The sequence below is a fragment of the Phyllosticta citriasiana genome (genome assembly GCF_038021145.1).
Source record: "Phyllosticta citriasiana strain CBS 120426 chromosome Unknown IWZ02scaffold_20, whole genome shotgun sequence".
In the NCBI taxonomy this organism is placed as follows: domain Eukaryota; kingdom Fungi; phylum Ascomycota; class Dothideomycetes; order Botryosphaeriales; family Phyllostictaceae; genus Phyllosticta; species Phyllosticta citriasiana.
Window position 1 is genome coordinate 240,450 of NW_027117297.1, and position 15,117 is coordinate 255,566.

The window sequence follows — 15,117 nt, forward strand, 5'->3', positions numbered from 1 at the left end:
TCCGAAGGAAATCGAAAACCAAAGGCCGTTTCACAATGGAGCCGTGCAAAACGCCGAGGTATAAACAAGGAAGAAAAAAGGTCGAGTCGTGTGTCGCTATGCAGGGGGACGAGAAGGTTAATCAGTAACGCCGTGAAGAGTCCGGATGGATGCCATGAGTTCCGACAAAGTTCATTCTTGTCAGTATGACGCCATCCTCCGCGCGTGCGCGCGACTACTAGCATTAGAGTCATGCATCGAATCCATCGAAGCCATTGCCGGCCGTGAACGACTGGGAGCAGTCGGGCTGTCTTCCATGTCACAGCCGTGCTCCCCAAATGCAAATGTCTGAGCCCTGCTCAGCTTGACGCGTTGCTTGAGCTTGTGCAGACCTGCTTCGCAGGCACGCTCGTGCTCCTCAGACTCCATACGCAGGTAGTTTTGAGGGAAGCAGCGAGGCTTGAACTGGTCAAAAAACGACGAATATCCGCCATGCAGAATGTAAAGTTCAGGATAAGTCAGTCGAGGGTAGTTGTCTTCGTTAGCATGACGATCGCGGCTACGTATGAACTCGGCCCTACGAGGCGGTAAGCATTTTGAAATTGGTCGTGGAATGGGAGGACCAACATTCGAGGAGCACGCAGCTCGGAGTATTCGCAGTGAAAGACGAGAAGGGTCTTGCGGGGAGTGTCATAATCCGTGTACGGATCAAACAGCTTATCGGCAAGCGATTCCCTCTCGCAGAAATTCACCGCACCATCAATGTGACCTCCCTCGTACTCATACTCGAAGCGACAATCAATGATCAGAGTCTCTTCGTACGCGTCTTTATATTGGCCGTTGAGCACATCAATCAATGTGGAGCAGTTGATACGGGGAAGGCTGTTGGGCTCGCCGTTGGACGCCAGTGTTGGCAGCTTGAGTTGCGGCACATCGTCCACGTCCATGATCGACGCCAGTCCACCGCCAACCTCCTTTTGGTCCGTGTTCATGACGTCGCCAGGACTCTCAAACATGCTCATGGTTCGGCGAAACTGCTTCCTGGGCCGGGCAGCACCCGACTTCCTAATTCCAGGCACGGGGGAGCCGTTGCAACGGTTGAACATGGACGAGTTGAAGTTGGGATGGCGGCCGGACCGTGACCGCTCCTGCAGGTGAAAAGAAAGCCTTCGGTCTTGGACCGGCGAGGGCTTGAAGCATTGGCTCAGCATGTCTGCGTCCTGGCCGGGAGCACCGCTGCTGGTATTGAACTGGAATGGCATCGAGTTGTCCTTGGTTTGCATATTCACAGTGGCGGACGAGTAAGCTTTGGCACGAGAAAGGGACGGGCGGAGAGGAAAGGTGGGCTTCTTGCGTCTGGGGGGGGCACTGTCAGCGTATCCACCCCGGCATAAAGGGTGGACGGAGGAGTGCCTTACTCGGGCGCCAGCATGGGGCTATCAAGTAGGGGGTTTGGCGGCGGCGAGCATGGGGGATTCATGTCTTGATCTTGGGGCTCGGGCGTGGGCGACTGCACTGTAACCCGAGCGACTAAGCCGTGGGCAGGCTTGTGCGGGAGCGGCGAGATGTCCATGCTGTCGTTGGTAAAACCTGGGGAAGATGAGGGGATTGGCGGAGTAGTGACGCCTTCCCGCCAGTTGTGGGAAGGTGTAGTCGCGCCTTCTAGGACGAGACGAGTGAGCCACAGGGTTTTTTGTGAAAACAGCATTGTCGACACTTACCCTCTGGTCTTTGGAAGAGATTGGCCGTGAAGAGCGATCGCCTCGGGGTTGGTAGCTGGGGACTGTGGCTTGTAAGTAGCCCGTTCCGTGAAAGACGTATCAAGATACGGGCCGAACGCACCTCTGGTCAATGGTGAAATTTTGGGCCAGATCCGCGGCAAGGCTCACGGTAGGAGACGAGCCCCTTGCAGCCTTGGTGGTGAAGTAGTCGGCACTCGACTTCTTCATACTCAGATCCTTGAAATTAAAGCTGTTTGCGCCAAGGGAGCTGAAACGGGGCCGGGTCGACGCAAGGTCGCGTCTGTATCCCCAAGTGCCAGGCGAGGGCGGTGGCTGCATGACAGCCAGCGGTGAAGACTCCATGACTGCTTTCCAGCTTGGCCGTGTCCAATTGTGCTAAGTGTGGTGGTGTAGAATGTCGGTCGGTTTGATATGCGGCCGTAATGGGTCGAATAGCAGGCTGCCTCGGGTATGGATGGTGTCCGATCTAAGCAATTGCCCAATTGAAGATGGAGGACCAGGACGTCGACGAGGGGGTCGGAGGTCGAAAGGAATTGAGGATGACGGGAGAGAAGAGCCTAGGTGGGTGGTGACGGGCCGTCGGAGAGGAGGAAGAGGGGGAGGGAGGGGAGCGGAAAAGGTTGTCGACGTCGCTGGCACGGGGGCGGGCAGAGGCAGAGCAGGATGCGGAATGCCTTCTGGAGGGCGGAGAGAGGCAGGAGCGAGATGGGGGGGGACGGGAGGGAAGAAAAAGGCACGAGGTGGTGGTGAAGAGGTGTCGAAGCAGCGAAGCAGCGTTACCAGGGAGATGCTGCTGCGGGGGCCAGGACCAGTTGATCGCTTGCGCTTCAGGAACACAAGAGCAAGCAAGCAAGCAAGCAAGCAAGCAAGCAGACAAGCAAGCAGGCTTCGTTGAGGCTGGAATTATGATTATGCCGACCAGGCAAGGATGCGGTACACAGCGTGCGCCGATCAGGCTATTATTCCAGTCCAGTCTGGAGCTGTGGGTGGGTGCGGTGACGATGTTTGCTAGCCGGGGCCCCTGCTGCTGATAATGATTGCAGCAAACTGAACCAACCTGTCCGTCACTCTACTAGCTACCTATTCCTTCTTCCTGTGCTCCCGCTGGCTCGTCGCGTGTTGAACTTCCTTGCAGACGGCGCTGCGGGAGGAACAAAGGAAGAAGAGACGAGGAAAAAAAAAAAATAAATAATAAAAAAAAATTGATCAGATGAAGCCAGACCAGACCTTCCGACGGCGTTGCCAGGTCAGGCTGCCATGGCCACGGCGCGCACTCTACCACCCACCGACGACGGGTCTTTTCTGCACACGACGAGATGTGCATTGTCTCACTGTTGCAATTGGAAAAGAAGAAGACAAGAAAATAAGAAAAAAAGGGAAAAAAAAAAAAAAAAAGAGAGTTGGCCCCCCCGCATTCTTGCTTGCCTGCACCGCAATAGCCATAATCACCGATCGCATCTGCGTTGCCACGCCCACTGTCTGCGCCCGGAACAAGGGCCGCCATCGTGATTCGGCCTCTCGTCAGCTTCCCAGGGAATGCCCACGACCGGGAACATGTTGCTGAGCGACGCCCTGTGCCATTGGCCGCAAGCCGAATTGCCTCTGCCCAAACCGGCCCATTTACTCTCCTACGCCCCACCCGGTAGTCGACGCCTTCAGCGTTTCCCTAGCACTCGGCCAGGTTAGTTCTCCTGCGCCCGCTGACGACCGATACGAACCAGGCTCAGCCCTGTTCGCGCCCATCCGCCCCTCTGCCTGCCATCGCCAGATGTGCACCCTTCCCGGACGTCATGCCTGCATGAGGATGCGGAGGTGCTCTCGTGCTTTCTGACCTGATGTGTTGGAGCCTGAGACACACGACCTGAACGACACGTCGCTTGTGCCCCACGGCAACGCATCCAAATACAACTGTCGCGTTGCTTTCTTTATTCCCTACATACAGACATACATACATGCTCAACAAAGGGGGCCTTGGGGCTGGCTTGATCCAACGGGTCCGGCGCGGCGGCTTCACCGGACGAGACCCACCGCCAGCAGACATGTCGACCTGTGTCAGAATTGCAGGGGCTGCCGTGGGAGGTGGTGGGAGCTAGTCTCTGGCTGCATCCGACCTGGGCTGACCTTTGCGGTGGATGACGCGCCGGGCCAAAGGTAAACAACACAAACTACCGAAAATGCCAATGCTGATGCCGGGTCCCGTGAGCGCGCGTGGCCCTTCCTTTCCGCCGGCGGGGCCTCTTGGCTCTCGCTCGCCCTTTTCCGCCGACGGGACACTCTCCGTTGAACTAAGTGAATTTTTCCTCTGAGTCGACGTCGTCTCTCCCTCTCTGTCGAGGGCGAGACATGGCGTTTCACACAAAAAACGGCTCTGTCGACCCAGGAGCCGTGCGACGATACACCGACAAGGCGGCGAATCGTGAGTTTACCTTTTGCTCTTCTAGGAAAAATGTTTGCATCTTCATCTCCGTCGTCCCTGTGCACGCCGCTTTATGCCGACCAGCTCACGGCTCACCCCACGTCCTCTCCTCGTCACAAGAACACCCTGATTTCTCCGTTGCACCCACGGTTGCGCAGCAGTGGGCATCAGTCTCGCCACCGGTCTTTTCTGGAATTCTCATTACCTCGCCCTCAGATTTTGCTGGCCGTGCTCTCGCTGTCCTCTTTGTCGCGCTGCACACGGACTGCAGCTGTTACGAGGTGCTGGCTGGACGACCTCGACTCTCTCCGAAGCCACTTCATCAATGGTGCTTGGTTGCTGCGGTTCAAAGCCTTGTGCGCCCCGGTCGTCTCGTCCACCTCAAGCCGAAATATGTAAGGTGACGTTTACGGCATCCGTCCCGCATCCGAGGTCTGAGAGAGAGTCGTCCAGGGTCCCTGCCGTGTGATGGCACCAGCTGCACGGCTCTCCCCGGACCAAAGTAGGCCCGTCCCGGTTCCGCCTGGGCCGGGGTGCTCCCGTCGATCCCGAAATTTTTCGTGCTGCCGAGTCCAAAGTCGCGTCTGTTCTCAGTCGCGTGTTGAGCAGCTCGTTGGTTGCTTTCAACAATCTCACCACGCCCGCCGTGTCATAAGACGCGTCTTGTGAATTCGTCAACCCGCTACCACGCCGTTCCCTACGTGCGCGCCTTCGTCATACAAACATCCGCTCAATTTCCACTTTACGTCATGGGGCAGAAGAGGAATCTGGACGCTGCGGCTCAAGATGCCTCGAGCGGCGCGCAAAAGCGACGCAGGCAATACACGGAGCAAGATGCCAAATTGGCGAGCATTTTCGAGCGCCTGGCAGATGAAGCCAAGGACACGAGACTTGCTGCTGCCAAAGAGCTCGTGCTATTGCTCTCCGATGAACCCTCTGCAGACGTTGCTAACAAGGTTTTGACGCGCCTAATTCGAGGTCTGTGTAGCCCACGCAAAGCTGCCCGCTCTGGTTTCTTCGTTGCTCTCTCAGAATCTTTGCGCCAGCTTTACGGTCCGTCGAGAAATGAGATTCCAGGCTTCGAGCCAAATCTACACGGTCTCGTGAAATTGGTGGCCGAGCTCACAAAGGCAGAGGGCAAGGCCAGCGGCCAGGTACGATGTCTCAGATGGCCTGGAATTGAAATACTAACCAGCAACAGGAGAAGAGAGACCACTTGCTTGGTCGCGTGTTCGGATACAAAGCCCTCATCCAGTCCTCCATCCTCGCACAACCCGCGGCGCCCAAAGAATGCTGGGCAAACGTCTTGGAAGAGCTCTACACAATCTCGCAGCAAAAGTCATGGGTGCGGGAAGAATGCGCAATGATTTTCTATGACGCGGTCAAGGCAATTCATGCTGAGAGCGGCGATGAGAAACTCGTACGTCAGATTATCGACGGACTTTGCACTCATGGCTTGGCAAAGACGCCAGAGGGTGTTGCCATCTGGCTAACCGTGCAATCAACATTCCCAAAACTGGAGCTTCCCGAAGGCACATGGCACAAGCAGGATCCGCTCTGCACCAAGGAAAGACAGACGCTGGCCAACGTAATGAAGGAAAATTTTGCCAAGGCTCAGGAGGCTGAAAATGGGAAAAAGGTCAAGTCTGGAAGCTCGCAGACCACGCTCAACTTTGCTTGGGAAGTCGTGATGCTGTCGTTCATGCAGAGGCATGGCGCAGGAGAATCAGGAGTGACTGGATTCTCAAAGTTCTGGACTGACATTGTAGACAGTGAGTCTGGCCGGCTTGGCTTCCACGTGTGGATTGTTTCTAACATTGGACAGACAACCTCTTCTCGGCATCGGCGTCTCCCGAGCAAAAATCCAAGGGGCTGCAGCTCTTTTCAAGAATGCTTGCAAGTGCTCCCCAATGGGCACTGCTTCCCCTATTCTCTCCCAACCTCATGCGATGCATCATCAATCAACGGAATGGCTCGGACCGCTACCTTCACAAAGCAGCAGCGACACCCCTGGACGAAATGCGCGCCAGAGCCAAGAGGAATTCAGACGCTGCTGCCCCAATCGTCGAGGGTCTAATCACACAACATGGATCGCTCAGCTTTGACAAAATCACAAAGACAAAGACTGTCGAGGGAGTGCTTGGCAACGCTAGTGGGTCAGCACTCGAAGAATTAGTCGTCTTCTTCAAGCGCCTGATCTACCGACCCGCCGATGAGGACGAAAAGTCGGTCGAGGCGTACCGCCGTACCATTTCTGACATGCTCGTGTCATTGGTCAGGAGCCGGAACTTGGAAAACCCAATCGGGAAAGATGAATGGCTTCGGACGTTACTTGACGTCTTTACCACGCTCGCCTACTTTTCACCCACGGGATCTTCCAAGACGCAAGATGTGCCAGTGCCATCGGTCTCCGAGGGCTCTAGGAACATGTTCCAGCAACGCTTGTCTTCGTGCCTGGCGCATCTCCTATCTTCGAAGCTTGATACCGAGATGATTTGCCCAATGTTGGTAGTAACTGCTATCCAGAACCACAGCTCGTCAGAGGGACTGTCCCTCGCTTTCAAGGCTGAGAAGAGCATTACAAAAGCCGTGAAGCAGGCTCATAAGCAATTGAATGAAATCTCGGCAAAGGTAAGTTGGCTCACGCGCTGAGCCTTGGGGCAATGCTAATCATTGACCAGGAAGCGAAAGCCAAGGAGAAGAATAAGCCGGCACTCAGGGCCTTCAAACTTCTGTTCTCTCTTACCATCATTCAGGTATACAATGGTGATGCTGATGCCGTCATGATCCTCGACGAGCTGTCCGAGTGTTACGGCGCCGCCTTTCAAAAGGGTGAAAAGGATGCCAATGCTTTCCAACTCCTGACGGAAGTGATCCTCGGCTTTGCCTCCAGACCTTCGGTGTTGTTCCGGAGGCTTGCCGAGCAAGTTTTCACAGTATTTGCATCGGAGCTTACCCCTGAAGGCTTGCAATTAATGATTGAGATCTTGGAGAAGAAGGAAAGCGTGTCCGGGCAACAAGATTTGTTCGATCAGCAGGGCAGCGATGTGGAGGAAGAGGGGGAGGAAGATGAAGAGGACGAAGAGGTGGACTCGGATGTGGAGGTGGTGGATGCCGACGGGTCTGACGTGGAAACGGCCGAGGATGAGTCCGAGGACGATGAATCAGGGGATGACGGAGAGTCTGAAGATGGAGATGGCGATGATGAGGAGCTTCAAAAGTTCGACGCTTTACTTGCCGAGACGCTGAAGACGTCAGCTCCGAACGGCACAGGAGAAGACGAGAAAGACTCGGACGACGATGACGCCGATATGGACGATGACGAAATGATGGCCCTGGAGCCCCACCTGACGAAGATCTTCCAAGAGCGGCAAAAAGCAAACAGCACGAAGAAGGAAAACAAGGACGCAAAAGAAAACATGATCAACTTCAAAAATCGGGTCCTGGATCTGCTTCTCATCTACGTCAAACAGCAGCATAGCAACCCGCTGGCCATGGACACCATCATGCCTCTGCTGCAGCTCATGCGCACCACGTCCACCAAGCAAGTCAGCGAAAAGGCCGCCAACCTCCTCAAACAGTACTTTGAGGCCGCTAAGAAGGGCATGCCCGAGCCGCCCGAGACGACTCCCGTTTGGGCTTTGCTGAAGGATGTCCACGGCGAGGCGGCCAAGGACGCCTCGAAGCTGTTTGCCGGAGCCTGCAGCCGCGCAAGTCTCTTCTTGGCCAAGATCCTAGTGAACAAGAAGGACAAGAACTTTAAAAAGGTGGTGGACGTGTACGCGGAAACGATGAAGCAGAGACATGAGGATCCCAACTCGAAGCTTCATCCGTCCTTTTTTGTCGAGTGGGTCAACTGGAGCTTTGCGCCGAGGAAGCAAAAGTAGGGGTTTCGTAGGTTCAGAACGGAGTTGGCACATGGTTGCCGGACGTGAGCATACCATGGTCGGAAAGTTCAGCGCTTGCACAGCAGGTGTCGAAAGAAGTCATAATCTCTGGATCTAGCCGTAGTGGTTAAGGACAGCTCTTCAGACGTATCGTAGTAGCCTATGTCAGCTCCCTGAGCGTAATTTTGGCAGTCAACGACGCTCCCTAAACGTGGTGGATGAATCATCCTCAAGCACAACTGCTACAGCCAACAACAGCTCCCCAGAGGTGTTTTAGATAGTGCAATAATGCTCTCTTGATGTATTGACAAGGCTAGGATGTACTACTTCGACGTGCACCATTCTACTTCCCAGGCAATCCCCGACTGCTCCTGATGCTTTTACAGCTCATGGAAATTTCCCGTCACTACTTCATGCTTTGATGAGCAAATGGAAGTATCCGGCCACTCCAGGCTTCCTCAATATGGGACAACATGAGTTTGCTGAGGCTTTCCAACAATTGCCTGTCCTTTGAGCGAATCAGATATTGGCCAGATATGATTGGGCAGGGATTACACGTAGTCGCGTGGTAAGCGTCATGGTCGCGGCTGCCCCGCCGCCGCGATTTCGGCAGACCCCAATTCCAGGCGTCAACTACACCTTACACTTCTCAAACGCTTGCAATCACCACAAGCTGTGTAGATCATGGCTTGCAAACACGTCGACGCTCCAGGTACTTGCTTTCATCTACGTGCGCAGCTCACCTGCTGACAATGGCAAGAGCTTCGAGCTCCGGGCCCAACCCAGTCTGTTTACCGCGAAGACTGTACGCAGTGCTTCGACTCGATTGTGAGCCTCGCTTTGCCTCCACTCGCCGCGTCTCCCCCCCCCCCCCCCCCCCCCCCCCCCCCCACCAACTGACACATCTGGTTCAGGACGACCCAAGCGGCCTCGATGTATGCCTCTACTGCTTCAACGGCGGTTGCACCGCTGAGCGCAACCATGCGCTGCTCCACCACCAAACGCGCAAACACCCGCTCGTCGTCAACATCAAGCGCACGAGGAAGAAGGTCAAACGCGACGAGCCCCCGCAAAAGATGTCCAAGCTGGCCATCGCCGCCGAAACGGAAGCGGATCGCTACGATACCACGACGCGGGTCAAGTGCTACGAATGTGGCGTCGACGACGTGGACAAGACGGCGGGCAAGCTGCCGCAGGTAGTGGATGCGGTACTCAAGGCAAACACGTTTGCGAGACAGGAAGAGGTCAAGGCTTGGGAGCAAGAGATGATTCCATGTGAGCACACGCTGTGCCTGGAACAGGATGCGGCTCGGACGATTGCGAGCCAGGACCTGGGCCACTGCTCCATGTGCGATCTCAAGGAGAACCTCTGGCTCTGCCTGACTTGCGGAAACCTTGGATGTGGACGCGCACAATTTGGTGGCATCGGAGGAAACTCGCACGGCTTGGCTCACACGGACGCCACTGGCCATCCTGTGGCGGTCAAGCTTGGTTCCCTGACTGCTGACGGCACGGCGGACATTTACTGTTATGCTTGCAATGAGGAACGCGTGGACCCCGAACTCGTCGCCCACCTGGCAAATTGGGGCATCGACATTGCAAGTCGGCAGAAGACGGAAAAGAGCTTGACGGAAATGCAGATTGAGCAAAACTTGAGGTGGGAGTTTTCAATGCAGACTGAGGATGGCAAGGAGCTCAAGCCCTTGTTCGGACCGGGCTTCACTGGATTGAAGAATCTGGGCAACAGCTGCTACCTTGCCAGCGTCCTGCAGGCCCTGTTCGCCATGCCCGAATTCCAGCAGCGCTACTACCACCCTGATGAGAAGCCGCCGCAGGCGGATGAGCCCGCGCAGGACCTGGAGACGCAGCTGCGCAAGATGGCCGATGGCCTGCTTTCTGGCCGCTACTCCAAGCCCGACTGTGACGTCATCGTATCAGCAAACACTCCAGAGGTACCTCACCAAAAGGGTCTGGCACCGGCAATGCTGAAGCATTTGATTGGGCGTGGACATGCCGAGTTTTCTACCATGAGGCAGCAGGATTCGTTTGAGCTTTTGCTCCATCTCCTTAAGCTCGTTACCCGGTCTCAGCATGTGGCGCCCCTCAAGGACCCAGTTGACGCGTTTCGCTTTGCCATGGAGCAGAGATTACAGTGCATCAATTGCAAAAAGGTCAGCTACAAGACAGATGAGATGGAAAACATTTCCATCCCAGTGCCCATCAGGAGAATCCCCAAGGATGACAAGATGGACATCACGGATGCTGAAGGCAAAGAAAAGTCGAAGGAGGAGTTTGAGCCTGTCACGCTCAAGGAGTGTCTAGATATTTTCACCGCCGTCGAGGCCGTGGAGCTGACGTGCGCCGCCTGCGGCAGCAAGGACGGTTTCACCAAGCAGAGTCTGTTCAAGACTTTCCCGGATATCCTGGCAGTCAACGCGCGCCGGTTCGAGCTTGTTAACTGGGTACCGACCAAGCTCGACGTGCCCGTAGTCATTGGCGACGAGGCCATCAACTTTGACTCGTACAAGTCTGCTGGGCTGCGGGAGGGAGAAGAGCTGCTGCCCGAGGACGCCGACACGGGCTCATCTGGCAAGTTCGTTCCCAACGAGACGGCGCTGGCCATGCTGGAAGCCATGGGATTTCCACGCGTCCGCTGCGAAAAGGCGCTGCACGCGACGGGCAACTCGGACCCTGAAGCGGCATCCAATTGGCTCTTCGGCCACATGGACGACCCGGACATCGACACTCCAGTCGACCTGGGCGGCGGCGGAAGCAGCGCGGGTTCGGGCGCGGTGGACCCAGAGAAGATAGAATCGCTCGGAGCAATGGGCTTTGGGGCACCACAGGCGCGTCAAGCGCTCAAGGAGACGGGCGGCGACATGGAGCGCGCAGTGGACTGGCTCTTCAACCACCCGGAAGCAACGGGCGACTTTGGCGACGATGCAGGCGGCGATGGTGAAGCGGCTGATGTCGACGCAATAGCCAAGGAGAAGAAGGAACCCGGCAGCGGGGTGTTGCCGGCCAACTTCCAGCTGCACAGCATCGTGTGTCACAAAGGCAGCTCGATTCACGCGGGGTAAGTTTCAGCGCCCCCAAACAAACGATGATGACGTTGCGGGCCAGCAAGCGAGCGGACAGCTGCTAACAGAACCAAATTTTTTCTGCAGACACTACGTCGCCTTCATCCGTAAGCAGATTCCGGGCGACGAGGCATCTCCGTCGCCGTCGTGGGTCCTGTTCAACGACGAAAAGGTGGCCGAGGCGGCCGACGTCGATGAGATGAAGAAGTTTGCCTATGTCTACTTTTTCCGGCGCGTTTGAGGACTTGGAGTTGAGGGTCATGGGCGCAGAGAAAGGGCATGCATGGTGTAAAATGGGTGGGTGTGGCTAAGTATCGCAGCACAGTACGTGTACCTATGTAGGTAGTTGTGGCAGCGTCATAGGCGTTAAAGCCGAAGGAAGGATGGAGCATGGACGGGGTTGGGGACACGGAGCGTCAGGATTGTTCGTCGGGGTTTCGGACGTGAGAGGGTGAGTGTGTCGCTTTTGGGTGGGTGGGTGGGTGAGATGCATGCCGAGAGTGAGGTAGACTATCGATCGCAGGCTGGCAGGCTGGCAGGCTGGCTGGCGTTGAATGGGGCGAAAGAGAGATGTAGATGCACACGAGAACATTCAGTTTAAGAGGTTGTCGTCGATTGATTCTGCATCATCGCGATCTTTTGGCAAGAATAATAATTGCAGCCGTGCGGTTCGGCAGCGTTGAGGAGTGCAGAGCGGTCGGTTGTGCACGTTCATAAAGTCGCCACCTGCCTGCCTGCCTGCCTGCCTTTGTGTGCTGTGCTGTGCTGTGCTGTGCTGTGCTGTGCTGGTCCACCAGTGAGGTGCAGGGCCGAAGTTATGACTTAATCGGCTTGGCCGAGACCGCTCGCCCGCAAGAGAGCGCCGAGCCCGTCATCCTCTCAAATAATCAAACCTAAGGGTATCAGCAACCTCTTCTCTCCAGCGACACTTCAACACCACACCCCAACCACACCCTCTGCATCAACCAACCTACCTGCAACCGCCTCGTTACACCTATCGCAAACATCTCGAACGTCCAAACCACGCACAATCATCATGTTTAGGAGAGTCCTTGCGACCGCGCCTGCCTCGGCTGGCAAGCTCGTCGCCTCCGCTGCCAGACCTCAGATTGCTTCGCCGCTGCTGCTGCGCACACCGGCCACGGGCGCCGCCGTCGTCGCTCGCCGGAGCTACCATGAGAAAGATGAGTAAACCCCTTGGGTCTTGATGGTGCGGCGGGTTGGTTGCTGGGTGCGTGGCGGGCGCCTCTGCATCACAGCCAGACAGCCAGCTTCTTTGCCGATTCTTCTTCGCCCCTCCCCTCCTATCGCACCTCGCACCCCACGCCTATCCACCTACCCACCCCACCTACCTTTTCTTTCGATTCCGTTCGCTCAACTAACAAGCGCAGCACTGCTCGACCACTACAACCGGCCGCGCAACGTGGGGTCGATGAGCAAGAATGACGGCGACGTGGGGACGGGGCTCGTGGGCGCGCCGGCGTGCGGCGACGTCATGAAGCTGCAGATCCGCGTCGACCCGGACTCCAACACCATCAGCGACGTCAAGTTCAAGACATTTGGCTGCGGCTCCGCCATTGCCAGCTCCTCGTACCTGACCGAGCTCGTCCGCGGCATGACGCTTGAACAGGCCGCCCGCATCAAAAACACCGAGATTGCAAAGGAGCTGTGTCTGCCGCCTGTCAAGCGTAAGTCCTTTTTCTTTTCCTCTGCCTTGCTTGTCTTTATGTTGGCGGTGGTTTTTCGTGGAGGTCGCGGTGGAGGGCCCGTCGGTTGCGCAACGGAACGTCGGATCACTAACGTGCTTCGCCGCAGTGCACTGCTCCATGCTCGCCGAGGACGCCATCAAGTCGGCCATCTCAAACTACTACACCAAGAACCCCAAGGCGCGCGCCACGGACCTCGGCGGCACCAGCGCGCCGCTGCCCAAGGTCGAGGTCGAGACCATCACCGAGTCGCCCAAGGCGACTGCCGCTTCTGCCAACGCGTAAGCCGGTCTCGTCTTCTGAAATTCGAAGCAAAAGAGAAAAAAAAAAAAAAAAATCTTGAAATCAGCGTAAATGATCTCCGAGGACCGCCGATGGAGATGTGTCCTGGTGGAGCCTGAAAAAGTCGGAGGAGGGTAAATAAGCGATGAGAACATGTTTCCTTTTCTTTTTTCTTCCCATTTGTCGCCGTCCCCTCACTCTTTCTTCCTCCTTTCCCTACGCCTACGCAATCTGGCCACGGAGGAGCGCGCAAGCAGTAGACGGACTGACGGACAGGCGCGAGCGAACCACTCGCTTTCGACTTTTCGGTCAATCGCTGGCGTCGTGGTGGTGATGGCGGTGGTGGTGGTGGATGATGGCATGGCACTCGTCGACGCTCTCCTCTCTTTGAGACAAGACACGACACACGATGCCCCCTTCTTTTCTGTCCTTGCGATCTCCTTATTCCCTTGCTCCTTTTTCTTCTTTCTTTCCTGCTCGTTTCCTTGTAACATCAGTCACCCTAGGCGTTTGATTTTCGATCCTGTTTTCCGGGCGCGTATTTCTCTTTTCCGCTGTTTGAGTTTTGCGGCGTGTGGGCGCTGCTGGAGCGGTGATGGTGGTGGCGCACCCGATTGAGTGTGCGAGTTGTCGTTGATGAAGTCGATGGATGGATGGATGGATGGATGGATGGAAGGGACGACGGGTGCGTTGGTAGATAGGACGACAGACTGGCTGATCTGGCTGGCTGCTTTCGCATGCAATGAAGAAAGTCGAAATCGTCAACTAAAAGTGCCATCAAACGAGCGTACGTGGTGCAAAAAATCAGAAATCCTGTGATAAGCCAAACAAACAAAATGGGAATGGATGTGTGTGTGTGTCAGTGGAAACCCAGGCAAGGAAGCAGGCATGGTAAGCAGGCACGGTAACGTAGGTGGGAAAGACGAGACGAGACCAAACGAACAACGACGGCGATCAGAGGGATGAATGTCAACACCAAAACCGGGCAGACGGCGCTTTTAAACAGGCAGTAGGGCAGGGCAAGGCACAGCACGCGACGGCAGCAGGGGAGGAGTAATGGAAAGGGCCAGCTGAGCATCACGCCACCAGCAGCAGCAGCAGCAGCAGCACCACCACCACCACCACCACCACCACCACCTCTGCCACCAAGGTGCAAGTAACTAGTTGCATGGGCGGGCGGTGAGTGGGCAGGCAGGTCTCGATCTGATAAAAGTGTGTTTTTTGCGTGTTGTTTGCCAAGACGAGGGATTGGAGAGAGCGAGGCACAGACCGATATCTGATGGAGGGGTATGTATGTACATACGTATGTACGTACGTATATGTATGTGCATAGCTGCGCGCGGCATGACAGGGCAGTCAGTCGGTTTGCATGTAGAGGTACCAGGCATGGCGGTAGGTACGGGTAGCGGTGTCTGATGGACTCGACCAACACCTAACGGGAGAAATCTACGGTAAAGGTAGCTTGGACGTTTTTGTCTTGATAACAGTTCCTGGTTGCTTTCCTTCCTTTCCTTCCCTCCCTTCCCCTCTCTTCATACCCATCATCCCCTCCCTCCCCTAACCTCCTAACTGAGGAAAAAAAGAAAAAATAAAAAAATAAAAAATAAAACCACCCCCCGTCGAATGTCGGTCCCCTCCTACTCATCCCCTAATTATCCAATCAACACGCCAGCATTACACTACACGCCGCCCGGCCGCTTGCGCGCGTCAGTCAGTCTATCAGTCAGTCAGTCAGTCAGTCAGTCAGTCAACGGCGCCGTTATCGCTCTACCTTACCTTACCCATCCCTAATTTAATGCATGGCGATTTGTGCAACCCACCGGCAAGAAGCATAAGATAGGTAAGATTTGATAAGGGATGACGACAAGGATAAGCGAGCGGAGCTGATTCGGCGTGCGGCGCGGCGGACTTTGTGTGGTGGGATGGGATTGAAAGGTGGGACGTGGGAGGACCGAGACCGAGGCCGACGAGAGCGAGATGGTGGTCAAGCGAGGTAAGCCACGCTCGCTCGGTGTTTCGACTTGC

General features: G+C 55.9%; 5 protein-coding genes across 5 annotated transcripts; 4 read left to right on the forward strand and 1 right to left on the reverse strand.

Moving 5' to 3' along the window:
* Positions 1–58: 58 nt before the first annotated feature.
* On the reverse strand, positions 59–2,170 carry IWZ02DRAFT_147313 (uncharacterized protein). The gene is made up of 5 exons (XM_066761863.1): positions 1,822–2,170; positions 1,701–1,762; positions 1,398–1,641; positions 607–1,335; positions 59–556 (listed from the first exon to the last, which is right to left on the reverse strand). The coding sequence occupies exons 1-5, from the start codon at positions 2,061–2,063 to the stop codon at positions 181–183; spliced, it is 1,653 nt and encodes a 550-aa protein (XP_066617979.1). The 5' UTR covers positions 2,064–2,170; the 3' UTR covers positions 59–180.
* Positions 2,171–4,689: 2,519 nt separating this feature from the next.
* IWZ02DRAFT_410347 (DNA polymerase phi-domain-containing protein) lies at positions 4,690–8,323 on the forward strand. Its single transcript, XM_066765712.1, has 4 exons — positions 4,690–5,291; positions 5,339–5,909; positions 5,963–6,768; positions 6,819–8,323. The coding sequence occupies exons 1-4, from the start codon at positions 4,887–4,889 to the stop codon at positions 8,022–8,024; spliced, it is 2,988 nt and encodes a 995-aa protein (XP_066617980.1). The 5' UTR covers positions 4,690–4,886; the 3' UTR covers positions 8,025–8,323.
* A 316-nt stretch (positions 8,324–8,639) lies between these two features.
* Positions 8,640–11,569, forward strand: IWZ02DRAFT_464867 (ubiquitin carboxyl-terminal hydrolase 14). Its single transcript, XM_066768424.1, has 4 exons — positions 8,640–8,736; positions 8,785–8,852; positions 8,939–11,100; positions 11,192–11,569. Exons 1-4 carry the CDS (start codon positions 8,709–8,711, stop codon positions 11,343–11,345), a joined length of 2,412 nt encoding a protein of 803 aa, XP_066617981.1. The 5' UTR covers positions 8,640–8,708; the 3' UTR covers positions 11,346–11,569.
* Positions 11,570–11,771: 202 nt separating this feature from the next.
* Positions 11,772–13,231, forward strand: IWZ02DRAFT_464871 (NifU-like N terminal domain-containing protein). Its single transcript, XM_066768425.1, has 3 exons — positions 11,772–12,288; positions 12,499–12,792; positions 12,920–13,231. Exons 1-3 carry the CDS (start codon positions 12,141–12,143, stop codon positions 13,093–13,095), a joined length of 618 nt encoding a protein of 205 aa, XP_066617982.1. The 5' UTR covers positions 11,772–12,140; the 3' UTR covers positions 13,096–13,231.
* On the forward strand, positions 13,035–14,045 carry IWZ02DRAFT_464876 (uncharacterized protein). The gene has a single exon (XM_066768426.1). The coding sequence runs from the start codon at positions 13,246–13,248 to the stop codon at positions 13,708–13,710; it is 465 nt and encodes a 154-aa protein (XP_066617983.1). The 5' UTR covers positions 13,035–13,245; the 3' UTR covers positions 13,711–14,045.
* Positions 14,046–15,117: the final 1,072 nt, after the last annotated feature.